Here is a 22,646-nt window from a genome sequence, read left to right as displayed (position 1 = left end):
CAGAATGGTCAACAACCTAAAGGAAAATGAACTAGAGCTCATTACAAAGAAATAATCTTTCTATATCTATACAATGATTAAAATGCAGAACTGCAAAATTAAATTAAAATAAATTGTAACTCAAGACAACTATAAAAGGATACCTAAAGGACATATAAGATAATCAGGCAAAAATAATGATATTATACAATCAAATTTGAGAAGCCATGTTAAGATGTTATCCACCATTCTTGATCTCAACCTGGCAGGCACCCCAAGTGAAGAACATCATATAGCCAGCCATATGTTTAGACAGGAACCTTGTATCATATGGTAACTTCATTTCAAGACAAACTTGCTCAGGATCAGGACTATACAAATCTACCCAAAAAATGATTTGGCCTCATTGCTATCTCTTGTTATCAACGTCTGTGTACTCACCATTTACCCTGCCAAAATAAAATAAAATTACCACGGATTACTTTAAACAAACCCAACAAACAACCAGAGATTTTTTTTATTTTATTTTTTAAATAAAGGGGCTTATGCAAATTATAAGGAAAATGATACACATGCACAGAGACCCCTCACAAACAAGCCATTAGATAACAACTCGATCCCATTATAACATTTTATAAATGGTCCAAATGAGTCCACTGTAACACCTTAGAGACTGTTAGGGTTTTCTAAGGATAAAATCTCTACCAGTGTCATTACTCATAAATAATCAAAGAAGAAAACCTACCGAACAAAACAAAGATATATATAAATTAAAAAAACAAGAGGGGAGGTGCTGTTTTTGTCACAAGGCAAGTGACCATGACTCCCTAGAAACTAGAAATCATGAGCATACCAAGAGTGATGAGAAAAAGATGGCTTTAGACATAATATTATCAATGAGAATGGAGAGAATGAGGACAAAAAACCCAATGGAAGCTGTAAAAACTTATTATAGTAAAAATTCTAAATGAGTTAATATTACTAAATAAAAGTTGATCATGTGGTATGTGTATAATGAAACTTTATTTTTCTAAACCATAGGTGAATGCATGGCAGCACAATAATCAAGGGCAAGAGTCTCAGTACCTATTATACAACAAAAAGGCATCACCTATTGTCCCTGCAACCTTATTCCGTACCTTTCGAACACAAACCTGAAGCAAAGCCTACGTAAGTATATATTTATTTTATTATGGTAAAAGATCACCAAAATTATGCTACAAATATTCACCTGTACTTGATCCATAGGCCCAGCTTCAGGATCCCGATTACGATGAATAACAATCCCATTGTCACACTTATTTATGAAGTGTGCACTTCCGCTTATATCATATAGATTAGGAGGATCCCCAACCCAATTATGCAGCTATTATATAAGAAGTAAGAATATCAGAAAAAAAGTAAAATGGAAAAGGATGAAATTAGAGCTGTTTGTTACCAACCTGCCTTGGATGTGCTACAAACCAAACATGGCATCCATGATGTTGGGCAAAACGTTTGATTAAGGTAAGCATCTGACTCACATATTCAGTTTCAGTCCTGCAAGTTCCGACAAATTAATTAACATCAATTAGCTATCCTGTATCCAGACAACATTTATGTCAGCACACAACATGAAAAATGATCAGGGTAACACCCAGAGTGCTAGGGGATAAACTGATTGTTGTACAAATGCAAAACATGAAACAATGTTTCTATAGGCTTTTATTCCCCCACTTTTTTGTGCCAAGAAAGGAGCAAATACATGAAGTCAAATATGAAAATAACCGTTAGTTATTAGGGGGAGGTTATATTTACTACTTTTTTTTTTACTACATCTTACTACCAAATCTTAATCGTTGATTTCCTTCAATTTAATAGTTATAATTTATTGGGAATTAATAATTAATTAATAAATGTGACCTAATAAATTATAACCGTTAATTGATGGAAATCAACGATTAAGATTTGGTAGTAAGAGATAGTAAGAAAAAAAGTAGTAAGTATAACCTCTCCCTAGTTATTATAGATAATGCATGATGAGATGGCAGCCTTGGGTTCCAATCACACATGAACTCTTATTCCTTCCCCAATTGGAAAATCCACAGTAGGTTTTGTGGTGGGTATTTATTGTTAAAATGTGCCCTCATGGACAGGTGGACCAGTTGAAAGCTCGCCCTGTGGCAAAAGTCTACTCAAATTTTTGGCCATGATTATGGGACACTTTATCTGCGTTTGCTAAAATGGAGGTCTGACTTTTCTTATCAATGGATGCTGAAAGTTGCCTCTGTATTAATTGGACATAAAGAATGCCTTTATTCACCTTGACTACACTTAGGTTTGTTGCTTAAGGGGAGTCAACAAGGCAGTCAAACTCGAAATCTTACCTAGGATCGGAAGGGAGTGGCAAGATCGTAAATTGTGGTATCTACACAAATAGTAAAGATCTTATATTCCTAACTTCGATTATAAAAAATAATTTAATTAGAGTTTTTCCTCCTCTATCTTTCAGATTTTCAATTTGGTTTCATGCCTTTCTAAATCTTCTCCCAGGTGCCCAATTTTAAGGCTTAAAGATTGTTCAGCTGTTTGTGTCCATAGATCAGCTATTTAGACAGTGGCCCTACATGCGATTAATGAAGCCCAAATGTTTTTCAAATGGACTTTTATAAATCCTATCTGTATAATCAGCTTCCCCGAAAGTCCAGTCATGACCCAAAATCACTTTAAAAAAACCCAGTTGGTTGTTGGGCTTTGCCCATTCGCAATCCCTAGCAACTGATCTATTGCTGCTCCTCAACCTCAAGTAACCCTAAACCACTTTCGTTGAACTCACTATCACAGATATAAATAGTTAAATACCAGTCTCCATGCCGCTTCATCTTCTTCAGTCACATAACTCCACTGCATCATTTGAGGTTTCAGCATCTGCTTTAAGGATTCTCTGTTTTTTTTCTCTTGATTTATACATGTAGGATTTTTCATTGACTCTTTGACAATCAAAAAGGATTTTGGGTACTTTCTTTTTTCATGGGCTGAATTTCGGGTTATTCCAAAAAGGAGCGGGCAGACTATTTTGGGTGGGTTTTTTTTCCAGATCATAAGACACGGTGGGATCGTTCGATCCCACCATTTCAACGATTTTCTTCAGCAATTCTGAGCCATCACACCATTGTGACAATCTTCGCCAGCAATCCTGATTGATCCCACCATTTTCTGATGCAGCAACCATTTTGGATTGATCATAGATGAAAAGATTGCAAAATCGTATGATTTTAAGATCTGGAACACATTTTTGACTCTCATAGGAGTCCGTCTTGTTTGCCGCTTGCATAAATCTCTGTATGGTTACGAACAATCCATTTAAACATGGTTTAGACAATTTAGTGAAGTTATAGAGCAGTTCGGTATGGTCCAAAGTGAAGCAAATCATTTCTAGTTCTATAAACATTCATCCAATGTATCTATCTCATTTCTGTGCATGACATCAGTTATTATAGGAAACGACCAAGAAGGCATCCAAGGTCTACAACAGCATTTATCTCAATGCTTTAGACTAGGGTCAACTTCGGTACTTGAGATTTGAAGTTGCGCACTAAAAAACAAGAAACAAAATATAGTTGCGAGGCCAAATGCAGAAGCAACGTATTGAGCTATGGCTCTTGCAACTTGTGAACTTATATGGTTAAAACAATTACTTCAAGAGTTAAGGTTTTGCAAGACAAGTCCGATGAAACTTATTTGTGATAACCAAGTTACATTGCAAATTGCCTTCAATCCAGTCTTTCATATGAGCAAACCAAACACAAGGGTTGGGTTGATTACCATCTTATACTAGAGAAGATAATTCCTAGGGACATCACTACTTCATTCCTGAACTCTCTATCTTCACCAATCTCTCCAAGCTCCAAGGATAACTTACATATGATATATATGCACCAGCTTAAGAGAGAGGGTTAGTTATTATGTATTATATACTTGTCTCTTATGCCTACACTTTAGGAGTTATCTTTTATAATGGATTTGAATTCTAAACCTTTAATATAAATTAATAGGGACTGAGAGGAATTCTCTCAGGCAATTCCAAGTACTCTAGAGAGTTCAAGTAATGCATAAACAAAAGCAAAACAAAATCTAGCTTAGAATGAAGCGTTTTTAAGAGAATTACTGATTTGGAGGTCGCTGATGATCAAGCTCATTATAAGGATCAATTACAAGTCCACGCACTCCGTGCCTTAACACAGCTGCTTTTGCAAGGTCAAGGACCCACTTTATATTTGGAAGAGAATCATCTTCACACCTAGTGTTAACAACCAAGTAGCCGAGCACCAAAAGTCATCAGTATGAGTCAAATTACTAATGTAAAAGTACTAGTTTAACCAAATGAACGGATGATAGTTATTAGATAGTGTACTCAACAAGCACTGCCAAATGCAAGTATTTTTCACATAATTCAAATTAAAAGCCAAGATCAAAAGATTCACAACTTCACATTAAGAGCCCTGGTCATTCATTTCTATGCAAACATTCCAAAGGCTTTGGTAGTGACCTAAGATCTGCATATATCACCTAATTTGAAGAATAAATTAAGGAGAGACTTACAAAAAATTTATGAAAAATTTATCACTACCTAATTTAATCCTGATCGCGGTTGCATGTGATCACATAATTAAAATATCATTCTGGTCAATTTTTTTGGATGTGATACCTCGGTTGCAACCACCGCTACCGACAACAAGACCACTACCACAACCACAATTTAAAAACCAGGTATCCAATATTAAGAAAAAATATATATAAAATTAAATGTACTAGAAAAGAAGATTCAGTTCTAACGTCTAACAACCAAGTCACATGCACCGACAATTTCATTGCTACTGCCTGCTTCACTTCTATGCCACAATATCAATTGATTTCAACTTCATTTAAAATGATCTGTATCTTACTATTTTATATATTACAAATAAAAACTGTACTGGTAATCATACCATGCATCACTTCTCAAGTACAGACAGCTATACAAGGAATTAATAAATTAGGTCAACTTTCCAAATGTAAAAAATATAACACCAGTCAAGCTCGAAAATGCATGGGGAAAAAATAAAAGCAACACAACCATGGATAGATGCTTAAATTGTCCCTCAGTGCATTCTAAGAAAATGGTGTGCTACCAGCCTACCACTACCAGCTTAGTTGATTGTAAAGGACTTACCTTATGAGATAAAAAGTATCACTTAACCAGAGCTTGCCCTGTTGGTATTCCTCCACACTCATCCGTTCAACATTTTCGCCATAACTATCATTAGATAAACAAGTCAACTCCAATAATCAAATAAATGTACATAAGAATGATGACAACAATCACAGTTAAAGAACATAATCAAATACTCTCTGATCTAAGGGTCACGGTATAACAAAAGTAAAGTTGCTAGTTTATGAATCAGAACAGAGAGAGTTGGGATAATCACTCAATAATAAATTATAGTAATTCAACAAACCTGATAACTGAAGTGCATGAAATTCTCAATGAGAAAATCAAAATAATACTGATTCTGCTAGGATAACAAATTATGACTCTGAAGTAACCTCAGTAACAATTTGCTCAAAAATACAAAAATCCTAAGTTGTTTTTGAATATCACCATCATAATAAACATTAACATATACAGTATCCAAATCCTAATAACTATATCTAGTATAAACATTTCTACCCCACCCAATTATCCATGTCCCATGCCCTTAACATGGACTCTTGGCATACCAAAATTTCCACTGTATACACGAAACATTAATACACTTATTAATATGCTAACCACTTAAAGTAATGATACCACTCTATTTCAAACTCTCAGAAGGGAGTCGGATATGAACAGAAAATACAATCTAATACAGATTATTAGCGTAGCTAGGCTTTCTTGTAGTATTTTATACTTTCTTGTGCCAACTGTAGCTGATTCTTTTCCCCTGTATCTGTTAATTTGTTATCTTACTGTTTTTCTTAGCTGGCTGGCTAGTTAGTTTTGTTGACTCATCATTGAGTCAGCCTCAGCTCTATATATAGAGCTCATTCCCTATGAAGCACCGACATTTCAAAAATCCTGATGTGTCGTGTCCGACACTTCCCAACACTCACCGACACTCCGACACTTCCCGACACTCCAATACTCGTTGCAAAGACTCAAAAAAGATTCAAAGGTTACGTTGCGTTGCATTTTGAGTTTCAACTATTAGATTCGTTAGATTACGATTACGATTTTATTGAGTTTAATATAAACATTTGGGATATCTTATGTTTCTTTGAAAAATAGATAGATATTATAAGTTTAGCTTTATTTTTTTGTTAAATTATTGAATACTAAATATAATATACACTACATAAATTAAAAATATTATATAATATCAAAATGTGTCCTAACGTGTCGAAATTTAACATTTTCTAGAATTAACGTGTCAGAGTGTCGTGTCGTATCCCGTGTCGGTGCAACATAGCTCATTCCCTCTTTGGATTGATTCAGATTTCATATTCGCAGTATAATAAACATGACTCTTCAGTTTTCTCTCTCTCAACTTTCCCTCTCACTTTCTTGGTTTTTTCTTCAATGGTGGAAATCTAATACAGCTTAGGAAAAAAAATGAAAATTATTAAAAATACAAGCCTAGAACACTGCAGGGGATGTGGAAAAATAACAACTTAAGTTCTTATTTGATGCAAAAAAAAATATTAAATAATGGTTCCATGTACCAAGATTTGAACAAATTAGAAAATAAGTGGTTCCAAGAATGAATTGTTCGAACCAACAAGAGGCATTCGTGATTCAGTTTTAACCCTATCAATATAGGAAGGGCGAACCCAGGAGCACAAAAACTCCACAGCTTTGTGAGGGTAGGAGTGAGAGTCAATTGTATGCAACCTTACCCTTATATTTTCAAAGAAGCTTCTCGAATCCATGACCTTAAGCAGATTATAGAAGGTAGGGGATTATAAAATTAGTCCCTTGCAAAATGCCTTTGTGTGAATATGTAAAGGTAAGACCGCATGCAAAGATTGCCCTCACCCGTACCCTCACTAGTCGGGTTTTAGTGATGAGTGGTTTATAAAATTAGGCCCTATGCAAGGAGAAAAGTTGGGTCACGTAAGGTGTTGCAGCCATATTTGCATTGAATATATATCTTGTCATGAAACTATTTCTAAAGGTTAAGCTATAGAGTGAAAACACACGAATGGTTTTATATCTAACAACCCTCTCATGCAAGAGCTCTTTGGGCCTGAAACTTGGACAATGCACAAGCCCACCCTACCCTATGCTAAAATTCACCTTTACTTATAAGAATGGAAGCAACAACGATCGAACTCTAGACTACATGGTTATAGAGGTTCTAATACCATGTCTTGAACCAATGTGCTGAAATTTAACTTAAAAGAAAGGAGCAAAAAGGATCAAACTCTAAGCCACATGGCTATTAAGACTGATACCATGTCAAAAAGAAAACCAAGAAATTCATTTGTTTAACTATCTGGTAACATACCCATCTCTCATCTCAACCCAGTCAAATTTGTTACTAGACCCCACTCTTATATCCGTTTATCTATTTCCCTATCAATACCCAAAGCAATGCTGTGTAGATATGACTTTGGAGTTCGTGAATTACTTCTTTTCTCCTTAGATGCTAGCATGCCATGAGATAAGCAAGACCAGAGAAGGTATAACCAAATTCTTCAGACCACAGGATAAGCTAAAGCATAATGAAAGGAATGGTAACTAACTTCAAAAAACATGGCAATTTTAACGCTCAAAATTTCAGGAACAATAACAAAGCAAAACATGACATAAGATGACCAAATAGTACAAATTATAATTATAAAATGCAAAGCTCACCGTTCATTAAAGAAAGGCTTCTTCAATTGTTTCTCTAAAAGTTTTCGAGCATGTTCCCTAACCTATGGGCAGTCAAAAATGAATCAGAAAATGCACAAAATCCAGCTGGAATGTGAGAGGCAATGATTTAAAACAGATGCACAAAAATAAGAGAAAATGACACATAATTCTAACACGGTTTAATAGAAAGTGGAGAGAAAGAGAGACAGAAGTATGAGAAACAGAGCCCATGATAATCTGAATATTTGAGAATGAATCAATCAATAATGAAGAGTTACATTGAGCTCTCTATAAAGAGCAGATGACCTGACTCAGAGATGAGTCAGCTCTAACACCTCTAACCAATGAAGCACTGATTCCGACACGGCGTTTCCGATACGTTCCCCGACACGGTACGTCGATATGTTACTTCAAAAATAATAATATTTTGATACGTTCTAACACGTTTTAGTATTAAATAATATTTTTAATATAATTATTTATATTACTTTTACCCTTTACTTTTCTTATTTATAATTAGATAAAAAAATATGTTAAAATATATTAATGAATAATAGTTATTAAAATTGTATTTTCATTGTTGGTAGAGACAAAATCCACTTCGGTGATCTCCACGCCTCGAAAGGATTAGTCTTCGACTGTTGACCGAGGGATACCTTGAAGAAACTAAAAAAAAAATTGTATTTTCATTAAAATAATTAGTTTTTTGAATCTAAATTCAGTCCATATTAATATATGAACTATGTTAGTCCAAGTCCAATTTTGTTAGCCCAAGCCCAATTCATTCCCAAAGAAAGACCCTTAGTCATATTAGGTTAATATGAAGTAAAAAACCTAACTTTCCTTCCTCTTCACCTCTTCATCTGCCCTCTGTCATAATGCTTCCTCCCTCTCTCTTTCTCTTTCTCTCACACGCACAGCCAGCCATATTCTCTCCTCTCCTCTTTCTTTCTCACATGTATAGAAGACAAGAACAGAATCACTGGCGACCAAGGTTCCTGACCCATCCGATACGGCAATATCCATGTCCCTAACGTATCAGTATTAGACTTGTCCGCTATGTTGGGAAAAAAAAATTCTTCATATTGGTGCTCACTGCTCATAGCCTCTAACAAACTTTGAAACTAACTGAAAGAATAATTTTGAACATGCAGTAGTATGCTAAAACAATACAGCTAATCAAAGAAACAATGTAAATGTGGGCCGAGCACAATCTCACTTTAGCTGGCATTGATTTTTTTTTTTTTTTCAGTCAGAGAATAAGGGTGGCTTTTAACAAACTATTGACCACTTGACAAAAGAGGCTTTGATACTATGTTAAGGAACCATATCATATCAAAGCTTAAAGCAATTAGACTTAGGTTTAGGATTTTTTATTTATTTCCACTAACAGCCTGTGAACGGATAAATTTTCAGGGCCATATGTACATGGAAATGATAGCAGACTTGCCTCCAAGCATTCGGATGTAGGTTATAATTGTACTGTAGTTATCAAATGCAGGTAGCAGCTGACCCCCCAAAAACACTATAGTGGGTAGCGCTAAATTAAATCGTTAAACTAAGGAAAATAAACCCTATCAGAGAATCCAAAGATGCTATAAATCTTTAATTATGTCTTTAGAACCAAAGAACCCACCCAAAATGTTTGGAACAGAGAGAAGCTGGTTGCCGGAAACATAAATTGGTCACTGGTCGCGGAGAGATGAGAGAGAAAGGGAGGTTTAGGTCGATACATAGAGAAAGAGTGTGGGGTTCAAAATAAAATTAGGGTTAAAAGGTTATTAAACCCCTAAAATATTACTATTGGCACTTTAAATCAAGGGTAAAAGCAGAACCTTATGCCCTTTCGTTGTAGTGTTGCAATAGCGCCGCAATTGGCTGCAATTTGACCTATTGTAGTCGTTACCACCTATGTAACACTGACACTTCAAAAAACCTGAAGTGTCGTTCCAACACTCCACGACACCTCCATACTCTAACACGTTCCGACATCTATAATATTTGAAATTTCATTACATATCATGAAAAAGTTTATCGATGTTTTATCAAACTAATATAATAAAAATTAGGGAAAACTTCATAAACCCTCTCGGGGTTTGCTTCTAAATCATTTATCCCCCTAAAGTATTTCTTTTATCCCCTTGTGCTTTGATTCATAATCAGTTACCCCTCTCCACTTGTTTTTCATCCAAATTTAACTAACGGTGTTAAAGTTTAAACAAAATTCAAAAACAAGAGTAGACTATAAATCATCAACCCAGTCCTTGCATTCCAGCCTTATAGTGGACAACCACGACATTCTCGATGTCTTCTTTCAACCATGAGTACGCAATTTGGCAAAATGATATAATTAGTTGAATTGGTGGGCAATTTTGATCATCAAATGGGAAGCTAACTACCTGAAGAATGAATTTGATATTTCAGATACAAGAAGCTGTTCATACAAATTCCATAGAAATACAATGTGGTGTAAAAATGTAAAATTCAAGTTTAAAGAAACATGACACAAGCAGTCTAGGCTGTCTAGCATCATGATCAAAAGTGGGAACAGATGGTATGAATAATTTTTAATTGAAGAATAGATAATTTGAATAGAATACTATTGATAAAATCGATGGTTAAAATTAAAGCAATATATCCATATTAAAAGAAAAGTTTTAGGCATTCATGATAGACAGACTTAAAATTTATAGTGCATAAATGAAATTTCAACCCTTAAACGGTTCTACCACATTTGTCCCCTCCAAGACGAGAATGGAAATTTAGAAATCACCTTCCCCTCAAACAATGATGCATCATACAGCCGCTCACAATTAATTATATGACAAGATTTAACAAAGAGTAGGAAAATGTATGCAAACTTCAGGGCTTTATAAACTCAATACCAGCTATGAAATTTGATCTAGAGAACCAGAAAACAAAAACACTGCTTAGTCCAATTTTGCTAATGCATTAGATAATAATTGTCACATCACAAAAGTTATCTGCGAATAGTCTCCAAATATAAGCTTCACCCTTTTATTAAGGAAAGGGAAGGCAACAAAGAACCAGGGATTAAAGACATCATCCCAATAGAATAGACAATAAATTGTTCAAATGAGGCAGCATTACAAGAATAAACACAAAGTAAATTAGATTGAACAAGAACAACACCTGGTATCTGGGTTTATTCTGAGAAACAACATCTGGTGCCTTAACCTGCATAGATTTTGGCTTTTTTTAATTTTTAACTATTTTTGAATTTTGTTTAAACTTTAACACCGTTAGTTAAATTTGGATGGAAAACAAGTGGAGGGGGATAATTGATTATGAATCAAAGCACAAGGGGTAGATGATAAAAAAAATACTTCAGGGGGGTAAATGATTTAGAAGCAAAACCCGGGGGGTTTATGAAGTTTTCCCAAAAAATTGAAAATGGATACTGTTAGAAATAATATTATTTTATTATTATTAGAATAGTCTAGAATAGTCTAGATTGTGGGCTTGGCCCATTAGGTCATCCCATTAGGTCTTTTTAGTCTCTATAAATAGAGAGTCTCCTTGTACAGACTTACACACTTGAATATACAATATATTTCAGATTCAATTTGGTATCAGAGCTCTCGATCTGAGGGCTCTGCTTCCGCATATATATCTTTTCCTTTCGTTTTACTGCCGTGCATCATACCGGCAAACCTTTTTACCGTCATGCATCATACCGGCAACCCTTTTCAACCCTCCGAACATTGTTAGACCCTTTTTCGATCTCAGATCGTCATCCTCCTTCATTATTTGACCAGAAAACACTGTTCACATCGCCAGAAACACTGTTCCGTCACTGTTCATCACTGTTCCGGCCACCTTTCCGGCGAGAAAAAACGCGATCAGGATCCCCTCACGCCGGCGACCATTTCTGTCCAAGACCCGTCCCAAACGGCCGCCGCACGCGCCTCCACGCGCTACCACAGCTGTCTGCGCGTGGGCCTCACGCGCCACCTTTCTCCGGCGCGTGTGCACTGTTCCGGCCACCTTTTCCGACCAAACCAAGGCAGACAGGCTCGCCTCTGCCTCCTCCTTCCAGATCCAGTGACCGATCGTTGTGGGTCTCTTCCGTTCGAGGGTTTCCAGTGCAAAAGTCGCTACTTTGTTCCTTTTTCGCGTAATTTTTACAGTTTTTTGGTTGTCTGATCGCTGTTCCTGATGGAAGGAACCAGTAAACATTCTTCCGGCATCATTTCAAGTGCTATTCCATCTATCACAACTCTGAAATTGACCGGATCTGCCACTTACAAGACCTGGTCTACCTCCGTTAAGATCTGGTTTACCGGTCAAGGCCATGACAAACATCTCACCACTAAGAAGACTGATATTTCCCAAGATCAGATGACTGAATGGGAGAAAGTTGATGCTCAGCTCCTCAGTATTCTTTGGCAATCCATTGATTCATCTCTTCTCAATATTTTCATTCCTTTTGAGACCTGCTATGATGTGTGGACGGAAGCCAAAAACCTCTACACCAATGATATTCAACAACTTTATTCCATTGTCTCCCAAATAATGGATTTGCGCAAATCACCCGAAGCTCGTATGGAAGTTTATGTTGGTAAGATTCGTTCTTTGATGCAGGAATTTTTGGCTATGTTACCTCATGCTGCAGATGCTACAGTGTACAGGACGCAAGTGGAGCGTCTCTTTACGGTTGTGACTCTCTCTGGTCTCCCTGACGGATTAGAAAGTGTTCGTGAGAACATTCTAACCAGTACTGCGATTCCCAGCATATCCCAGACCTTTCAGCGCCTTCTGAATCTTCAAGATAAGGTGGCCCCCGCACACGTCACAGCTACTGACTCTACTGCTCTCTTGTCTGATTCTGCTGCTTTAGTCTCTCGTGGTAATTGGAACAATGGTGGACGCGGTCGTGGTCGTGGCCGCGGACAAGGCGGTCGCGGGCCCATGACATCATATGGCCCAGGCGGGCGCGGACAGACGATGTCGTATGAACAGGGTGGCCGAGGACAAAGGCCTCGGTGTAATTATTGCCAATATCTGGGCCACATTGAAGAACGTTGTTATAGAAAGTACCCTCACTTGAAGCCACCACATATGAACTTTGCTCAAACAGATGTTGTGCCGCCCTCTACCGGATCAGTGACTATTTCCGCTGCAGACTATGAGGCCCTTCTCCAGAAGAGTTCTTCTCAGCCACCTGCTCCAGATACTGGTAATCATGTTGCTTGTTTTTCTCAATCGTCTCTTGGACCCTGGATAATAGACTCAGGTGCTACTGATCATCTTTGTGGTAATAAGGATCTTTTTACTTCCCTTACATTTTCTAATAATCTTCCCTCTGTTACTCTTGCTGATGGCACCAAGGCTCCTGCCCGTGGCATTGGGCAAGCCAAACCAACTCCCTTCTTGACTTTAACCTCTGTTTATTACATCCCTGGCATTCCTTTTAATTTAATTTCTGTTAGTCAATTGACCCATTCTCTTTCTTGCTCTATCACATTTTCTAAACAGTCTTTTTCTATGCAGGATCCGGGTACGGGGAAGACGATTGGAGCGGGCGGTGAGTCACGAGGTCTCTACTATCTGCATGCACCCTCTGCTCCAGTTGCATGCTCTCTCACAGAGTCTCCTGAGCTTCTCCATAGCCGTCTGGGTCATCCAAGTCTCTCGAAGCTTCAGCATATGGTTCTTTTTTTGTCAGGTCTTAAGTCTTTGAATTGTCAGTCTTGTCAGCAGGGAAAGCATACTCGTTCTTCCTTTGCTAGTAGAGTCAATAAAAGAGTTGCTGCTCCCTTTTCTATTGTTCATTCTGATATTTGGGGTCCAACTTGATATTAAGAATGCTTTTCTACATGGTGACTTGCAGGAAGAAATTTATATGGAGCAACCACCAGGTTTTGTTGCTCAGGGGGAGAGTTCTGGAATGATATGTAAACTTCGGAAATCTTTATATGGCCTGAAGCAATCTCCTCGGGCCTGGTTTAGCCGCTTTAGTTCAGTTGTTGAATCCTTTGGCTTAATCAGAAGCAAAGCCGATCATTCTGTCTTTTACCGGCATAGCTCTTCTGGCCAGTGCGTTTATCTCCTGGTCTATGTTGATGACATTATCATTACAGGCAGTGATCAGATCGGGATTGATCAGTTGAAAGAGCATTTATTCAATCAATTTCAGACCAAAGATCTTGGCAGACTTCGATATTTCTTGGGGATCGAAGTTGCACAGTCTAGGCGGGGCATTTCCATCTGTTAGAGGAAGTATGCACTGGATATCCTAGATGAGACTGGAATGTTAGGCTGTAAACCCATTGATACACCTATGGACCCCAATGTTAGGTTATTACCAGGACAGGGGGAGCCACTGCCAGATCCTAGTCGCTACCGCCGACTAATTGGAAAATTGAATTATCTTACTGTGACAAGGCCAGATATCTCCTTCGCAGTGAGTGTTGCAAGTCAATTTCTTGATTCTCCCTGTGACTCCCATTGGGATGCAGTTATTAGAATTCTCCGATATATTAAAAAGGCGCCAGGAAGAGGTTTATTATATACAAATAAAGGGAGTTCAGAGATCTCTAGTTATTCAGATGCTGACTGGGCAGGTTCTCCTTCAGATAGACGATCCACCTCAGGGTATTGTGTTCTTTTCGGAGGAAATTTGATCTCTTGGAAGAGTAAGAAGCAAACTGTGGTCGCCAGATCCAGTGCGGAAGCAGAATATCGGGCAATGGCAAATGCAACCTGTGAGCTCATCTGGCTGAGACAATTGCTGAAGGAACTCCATCTCTGTGAACAAAGGCCTATGAAGCTCATTTGTGACAACCAAGCCGCTTTGCATATATCCTCTAACCCAGTCTTTCATGAGAGGACCAAGCATATAGAAATTGACTCTCATTTTGTTAGAGAAAAGATCCAGTCAAGGGAGATCGAGACAGCATTTGTCAATTCCAATGATCAACTTGCGGATGTATTCACTAAAGCTCTTAGAGGTCCCCGAATAGATCATATTTGTAACAAGCTGGGAGCTTTTGATATATACGCACCAGCTTGAGGGGGAGTGTTAGAAATAATATTATTTTATTATTATTAGAATAGTCTAGATTGTGGGCTTGGCCCATTAGGTCATCCCATTAGGTCTTTTTAGTCTCTATAAATAGAGAGCCTCCTTGTACAGACTTACACACTTGAATATACAATATATTTCAGATTCAATTGATACCAAATATATCTCACTGGAGTGTATAAAAGATTTTCAATTTGAAAATATAATAGTAAATATTTACATGTTATGTTTCTTTGCAAAATTGATGAGTATTATACGTTTAGTTTCCTTTTTTTGTTAAATTATTAAATATTAAATATAATATACGTTACATAAATTAAAAATATTATTTGATATCAAAACTTGTCCTAACGTGTCGAAATCTAACATTTTTTAGAATTAACGTATCAGAATGTCGTGTCGTATCCCGGGTCCCGTGTAGATGTCGGTGCAACATAGGTTACCACAAACCGTTGCGTCACGGCTGGTTGCCACAACGCACTACAATAGCGCAATAGCATGCAAAAGCGGCGCTATTGATAACTATTGAGTTATACTTCTATTCACTCTGAAGCGTTACGTTTTCCCAAACGTTTTAACAATTCCATAGTTAATATGAACAGGGATTTTCACAAAACACAAGGCTGTGTTTAATCAATATAGCCAGCCCCATCAAGTGGAAAAGGGCTTTTGTTGTAAAGTTAATATAGAAGCATATTGGAGACAAATAGAACAGTTTAATTCACCCAATGACGTTTATGCAACAAGGAGCATCCTGAACCAGCTAAGCAATCAATGGTTTTCTGAAACCAATTCAGTTAAGTAAATGTACGACAACAAATCATCATCATATGCAATAAAAAGACCATGGCTGAGAAAGTATAACTAGAGGGAAAGAGAAATAATTTATTTATTTTTCTTATCTGAGAAAAAGAACTCTGAAATCTGAATAACAGAAACAAACCATAAAATCGCAATGGAAATACACGAGTAAGCACAGGAATTCTCATACTATTCCCACAAATATCTAAAAATGATCTACCATTTTAGAATCACTTCAATAAAGTGTCCAATAGATAGATATCTTGCAACAGGCTAAGAAAAATATTATTCTTACAGTTTGAAGTTGTAATGACAAACTTTTTTTGGTAAATAACACAAACTTAATTTTAGAAGTCGAGAATGAACTGTCTGACCTTATTCTCCATGGAACAAAGCGCAAATTTCCAGCCAGCAATTCGATTAAGATTGCAGAGAAGAGCATCAATCCACTCACTCTTCCCTGAATTGGGAACCCCAGTTACTATGGTCAGTTCTCCTGGTACAACCTGATAAAAGTAATTTAATTAGAAAATATTGATATCTCCATTTCCAGTTACATAAAAAAAGAAGTTCTATTATTACTATATGCCAAGTAAACAATACATTGGTCAAAAAATATTTGAAGAGATCAAATTACAATGTCCCCACTGAGTGGGATAATGTGATGGGCTAGGATTAGTGGGCCCAAGAGTAGCAATGCAAAATTAGTTAGTGAATTAGTTAGTTTGTTATGGAAATTATTCTAGAATAATCCTAAATAATAGGATATAAGGAGGGGATGTGGGAGTGTGAGGGATTTATTCATTCAGAATATTTGGAGTGGGGTTTTGGGAAAGGATCTCTTGGGATCTCTTTGGCCTAGGTATTTGGCTTTAGAGTGAGTGAGGTCTTTTGGGTGTTAATTTTCTGTATTTCTTTTATATTGTCTGCAATTTATCCTTGTAAGGAGTTTGTCTCCATTTATATTTCTGCAATTTCTTATGAATAATATTAGGTTCCATCATAATGCTTGGTCATTTTTGTTTGCAGATCAAATCACAGACATGAAGCAGTCAAAAGTATATTAAAAGCATGATATAGAATTAGAAACATTAATTTCTAAACAACTAATTTTTTTCAAAGAAAATTCCATCAATAATTATTCAAGATAGTGTTTCGAAAACAAGACAGGAACTGAATATATGTAAATTGCAATTAAATGCACAATGAATCCAATATACTATATTCCACATAATACAAACTCTAAATCATTAATTCTTTTTCACACACCAATCCAATCACAGTTCACAACAAACTGCGCCTTTCCTTTTATGCCTAATGACACATTGAACGACTTAATAAATCCACTTCCCAGTCAAAATGCAACAACAGGAAAAAAAAAGAAGAAAAAGAAAAAACCTGAATCAAACAGAAATAAATAACTTTGACTTTCTATCCAGTTCGGTGGCGGTTGAAAGGAATTTTTCCTATTACAAAATCAGTGAATGCTAAAAGTTGACAAGAAATGAAAGATTGAACAGTCTACAGGTTGAAACACAAACTTCAAATTCAAGCTTGGAGGAGGAGCATGATAGGGCTCAGAGAGTAATTACTAAGAATAGTTATATAAGTGAAGTGGTTGGGTTGTTAAAGTAGTTAGGTGTAGGGAATTAGCATAAATAGTAGGAGACGATAGAAGAGAGGCATTGAGATTTGTTAGTATTAAAAGAAGGATAGTGGCTCAATTGTAAAAGAGGAAACGCTTGGAAGGAGGATTGTCTTCTTTGTTCTTTCATTGTGATTCAGTAAATCAATACAGAAGTGTTCTTTCTCTTTCTCTCTTCTTTGTTTCTCAGCTCTTTCTTTTTGAAAATTTAGATTCTGTTTTAACCTGCCGGATCCTTCACTAACAGGAAAGGAATCAAAAACTAAAGCAGTGGAGTATTCTGTGGAATATTCGAAGAAATTGGCCCACTATCACAGCTATCAGAAATCAAGAAAAGTGTGTATGGGATTGTAAGGTTTTCAAGTACCTATAAGCTTAAAGTTTATAAAGGTTTTTCAAGCACCAGGGAAGCTTGACCTATATTGGAAGAATCGTTTGGGCTTGCAATTTGGACATAGGTCACAAGTGATAGTGATTGCACCAGTCTTTGATAAAACAGAAAATGCTATTGAATTAACCACAATCTGGGGATACAACCCCTACAATGTTTACCCAGAACACTTGTCGAACCACTTGGACAGCACTAACAAGGGATTACAGATTAAAGGACACAATGCAGACTCTATATGCAAAACAACTGAATTACAAATGACTATGACTCGATAACAGATACCAGAGACTCAGCAATGACTCCATAACAGAAATCAAAGACTCAATTAATAACAAGACCCATACAAATTCTCCCTCCACAAGAAACAACCCTATCTTGCAGAGTTTCCTTTTCCTTACCCCAATGATTAGCTTACTTTTTCCATGCCTCTCCCTCACCCCCTTCCCCTGCTTATAACCACATAAGCATTGCTGGACTTGGGCCCACTTGTCCGGGCCCATCAGGTGGTGACCAAACCAGGGTAAATTGTATGTGATATCTCTAAACTCTTTACATTCAGCCCTTTAATTGCTTTATTTGATTGTGCTCACTCACTCATTAGTACATTTCCTTCATCACACACTTGTACCTTCACTCAGACTTGTTTATCTTAAATCAAAGATTGAAGAAATCGATTTTCAAAATAGCAAAAAAGGCATTTTTCCAAAAGATTTTATAAAACTCAATTCATCCCATATTGAGTATTGAAGCCCTTTGTCCAACAATGACTATCAGCAGAAATGTATAGCTATGTAAAGAACCAATTCAACCCAAAAGCTTAAGCTGTTGGGTAAGGACTTTTTTAATGGTTTATATTATACTCCAACAGAAAATTGAAGTTGTTTATACTGGGCATGAAGGGTGGACAATGCACAAGCCCACTTACCCGTGCTAAGAAAATTCCACAAGAGAGTGGGGGTAGTAAGGATCGAACCCGGGACACGAGGCTCTAATACCGTATAAGGAACCAATTTAACCCAAAAGCTTAAGCTGTTGGGTGAAGGCCTTTTTAATGGTTTATATTATACTACAATAAGCTAGAATGACGATCACCTTGAAGAGCTGGTCAAAATATAGCTTGACCAAGGAAAAGAGACTTTGCTAATAACCATCGGCAGAATTGTCTTTTCAAGCAAGTATACAAAACAAGAACTAAAACTTCTCTTCTAAGGTCATGAAGAACAACATTTGGAAGCTTCAAACCATAAGAAAACTTAGGATGCCCAAAGCTCAATGGATTAGACAGCAATTGGGACAATCCAACGAGACCAGGCATCAACTGAGACAATCGATAGAAAGTTGAAGGAAAGACGACACGACAAAGGGACAGCGGCGGATAGCGGCCAGAAGATGCAAGTTGTAGCTGGAATGAAGACACGGCAGTGGAGAATGAAACTGGTGTAGGAACACATTCATGAAAAGAAAAGAAAAAAGGTAGAGCTCTGAACTTCAAGGGAACTCAACAACGGAATAGTCACGGGACATGTCACAAAGGATAGTGTCACTCTAATACCATATTGAAATTATTGGGTCCAAGCTATAGATGGAGTTAAAGTAAGAAGAATCAATAATACAAAAGACAAAGCACTAAATCCTATATATACTAAATAGGGGAATAATCCTATATATACTAAATAGGGGAATCCTAAAATAACGAAACAAATCAGGAAATAGGGAAACTAATCCTAAGTGATCCTTTGGGATACTCTAAACTATATTACGATATAGTTTAATAATATATAATATCTTCTGGATATTCTTAGTTACTTCTGGAATTCAGAGCGTTTAAACATCCAGTGGATGCTATTCTCTTGGGTCTTTCTTTTCATTGTTTCTTAATTATGAGAAATAAATCAATATAATATATACACGGAAAACCAGTTACGTAAAATTCTACCAAGTTGCAACTCTAGCTTGTGAAACTAATGTCTCATACAAATTTTGACATGTCATACTTGAATTGTTTTTCCATAAACCAATTCCATGGAATTGAAAAACAATTAACACAAGTCCTACTAAATTCTTAACACACCCTAAGAATTGTCAATTCTAAAATTTCAAAATTAAAGTCTCTCTCTCCATTAATTTTTTTCCTGAAAATATGTTCAATATAATTTACCTTACAGTAAAATAATTTCAAACTGCAAAAATTTATACTATAAAAAATTAAAGAACTAATATTTTTATAAATTATAAAATCAGTACCTAAGTTTTTATACGTTTATTATTTGAATATATATATATATATAATTTTTTTATTTGTAAATAATAGTGAAACTTTTGTACTCAGTTGATATTTTTTTATAGCTTAAGTTTTTAAAGTAAATAATTATAATAATGTTTAAAATAATATATTTTGATATTATCCTGACCTACCTATAATTATTGTTATATCTCTTATAAAAAAATTATTATAATATAAAAAAATACTATACTCCAATTTTTTTATAAAAATACTATTTATGAGGAAAAAAAATATTACAGTTATAGCTTATATTATAAAAAATTATTGTATTAATATTATTTTTTATTTTGTAAATAATTTTCTAAATTCATTTATCATACATTTAAAAAACAACATTAGAATTGAATTCAGAAGTACAATTTCACATCCTAATTCTTTGGCATACACAAGCATAAAATTTAAGATTCTGAACCAATTCTAATTCTAAAAATATTCGAATTAAAATTAAAATATAGTGTTCCAATCCCAATTCAGACACTAATATCCCATTTTATGGAAATAATTCATTGATATCTTATTACATGATTCAAATTTTTTCTTTGTTTATAGACGGGTGTTAATCTAGCCACATAAATAGGACAAGCTGCATTCAGGGTGGTTCATTATGTTGTTTGGTAAATTCTTAACACCCCCCCCCCCCCCCCCCCCCCCCCTCAAAAAAAAAAACAAAAAAACACTAAAACTAAAACTAAACAAATATACAACAAAATGTTAGTATCATATTGCTAGATATAATATAAATAAGTTAGAGATATAATAAAACCATCTAGGTGCCTTCTCCCAAAAGCTCGAGCAGTTGAGTAAAGGTACGATAATGGTTTTATATTACATTGCTAACACATCCCCATGCAAAAGTCCTCTGAACTTGAAGAGTGGACAATGCACAGTCTCACCTACCTTGTGCTGAAATTTAACTTTTCGCTAGGAGAATAGGGGCGGCAAGGATTGAACTCTAGACCACTTGGTGACAGAGGCTCAAATACCATGCGATGAACCAATTCTCCCAAAAGCTTAAACTATTTGGTGAAGGTACATGAATGGTTTTATATTACATATCTAACACGTATTAAAGAGATAGAGAAATGTAATAAACTGCCCTTACATTGTATAGCTCATTCAGATTACTCCACCCAGTTGAGACACCAATGTCATATCCTAAAGTTCGATGATAATATGCATCAATCTCATCAAAGTAATCTCTGAAGTTAAACAATCCACGTATGGGATATAATTCTGCATTCTCAATCATTTCTTTCAGTGCATCAGGGCCCAAATACATGAGAACCTGTAAATATGTGATAAGATTGTTTCAGTTATCAAAGAGCAAAAATTTCACACAAACAACTTCAAATGGCTCTGCATAATAAGTTGACACAAACAAACCAGGAAAGGGGAAAAAACAGAGTAATATATATATGTCAATAAAACCATAAGCGCTAGACCAACATAAATGGCATGCACCAGAAAAGAAAATGTATAATTCTAATCGAACCAATATAAACATTAACAATAACAAGGCATGTATTGATGAATAATAAACTAGACCATGCATGTAAACATTTTGCTTTTTATTTGGGCATCAACCGCCGATACTATTCGTTTAGGATAAAGGTGATATTAATGTTAGATGTTAATGCATGTAAACATGAAGTGGGTTAAGAAGAGTAACCAATACAATTTTGTCTATTACATGCATCTTGATTGTCAGTTGACATTGTTCAGTGTATCCAAATAAAAGTTGTCTAGAGAAAACTTACACATGCATCATTTTCTTTTTATATTTTCGTTTTTTTTTTAAGGGAAGATTGAAAGTAAAGGCGCAGGTGAAGAGGAACTTGTGCATGCATATTGATATCTGACCTCATTTGCATCTTTGCAATGATCGACCGCCCCTTTTCTAGGCCACTTGACCCGCCAGCATCTGCAAGCACACAAAAGCAAGGTTATTCTTCATTCTTGCAGAACAACGTTATCAACAGAAAATATGACACAAGTGTAAATAGAAGAAAATAAATCCTCCCATTAATTTAAAAAAATTGAAAAATGAACAAACTACAGAGTAGATTAGTGAAAAAATCCAGTGTCTTATGTGACCATGAAAATTTGGAAACAATATATAAAGAATCAAAAGAATGCCAAAGAATCAAATAGATCAACAAGAATTTATGTTAGTAGTAAAATCAAGACAAAATTTCGAACTTTTCTTTCCCAAGGCGGCGAGCAAGCTCCTCAGCCAAAGCTTGGCCAGGTGCATCCCCATCAGTGGCAAGTATAATCCGGGATGCCTATCAATACAATACATTGAGAAAACAAATGAGCAAAGTTGATAAAAGCTTTTACTGTACATCTGAAAGAGAGGAATAATAACAATTACCGACCTGATGTAGTTGATCTTTGCAGTTCCACAGATACTGATACTTTGTATCCTAGCTTTGCAGAATGAGAATTATCACAAAAGCATCAGTTTCTAACATTGCAAAATAACAAATAGAGTTATCATTGAATCATGATATATATATATATATATATATATATATATATATATATATATATATATCCAGCAAATTAAGCATAAAAAAGACCTTCTCCTTAGCCGGCAACTCCTTCAGGAGACTGATGGAGGTGCACCATCAGGAACACTGA

The 22,646-nt window shown here is 35.9% G+C and overlaps 1 protein-coding gene across 1 annotated transcript; it reads right to left on the bottom strand.

The window, feature by feature from the left end:
• Positions 1-16: 16 nt before the first annotated feature.
• LOC133286301 (twinkle homolog protein, chloroplastic/mitochondrial-like) lies at positions 17-22,641 on the bottom strand (the record flags this gene model as incomplete). The annotated part of the gene is given in 14 exon segments (XM_061483701.1): positions 17-428; positions 1,066-1,133; positions 1,211-1,345; positions 1,422-1,518; positions 4,127-4,258; positions 5,171-5,254; positions 7,835-7,896; positions 16,058-16,189; positions 21,106-21,288; positions 21,864-21,924; positions 22,203-22,288; positions 22,382-22,429; positions 22,586-22,611; positions 22,614-22,641. Coding segments are annotated over 14 exon segments (1,182 nt in total), but the record flags the coding sequence as incomplete, so codon positions are not given.
• Between the last annotated feature and the right edge of the window lie 5 nt (positions 22,642-22,646).

The sequence above is a fragment of the Gastrolobium bilobum genome, unplaced genomic scaffold (genome assembly GCF_033153095.1).
Source record: "Gastrolobium bilobum isolate Gb01-03AN ecotype WA unplaced genomic scaffold, APGP_CSIRO_Gbil_v1 utg1891, whole genome shotgun sequence".
In the NCBI taxonomy this organism is placed as follows: Eukaryota; Viridiplantae; Streptophyta; class Magnoliopsida; order Fabales; family Fabaceae; genus Gastrolobium; species Gastrolobium bilobum.
The sequence above is the reverse complement of the archived record's forward strand: the minus strand, read 5'-3'. Positions and strand labels throughout refer to the sequence as shown.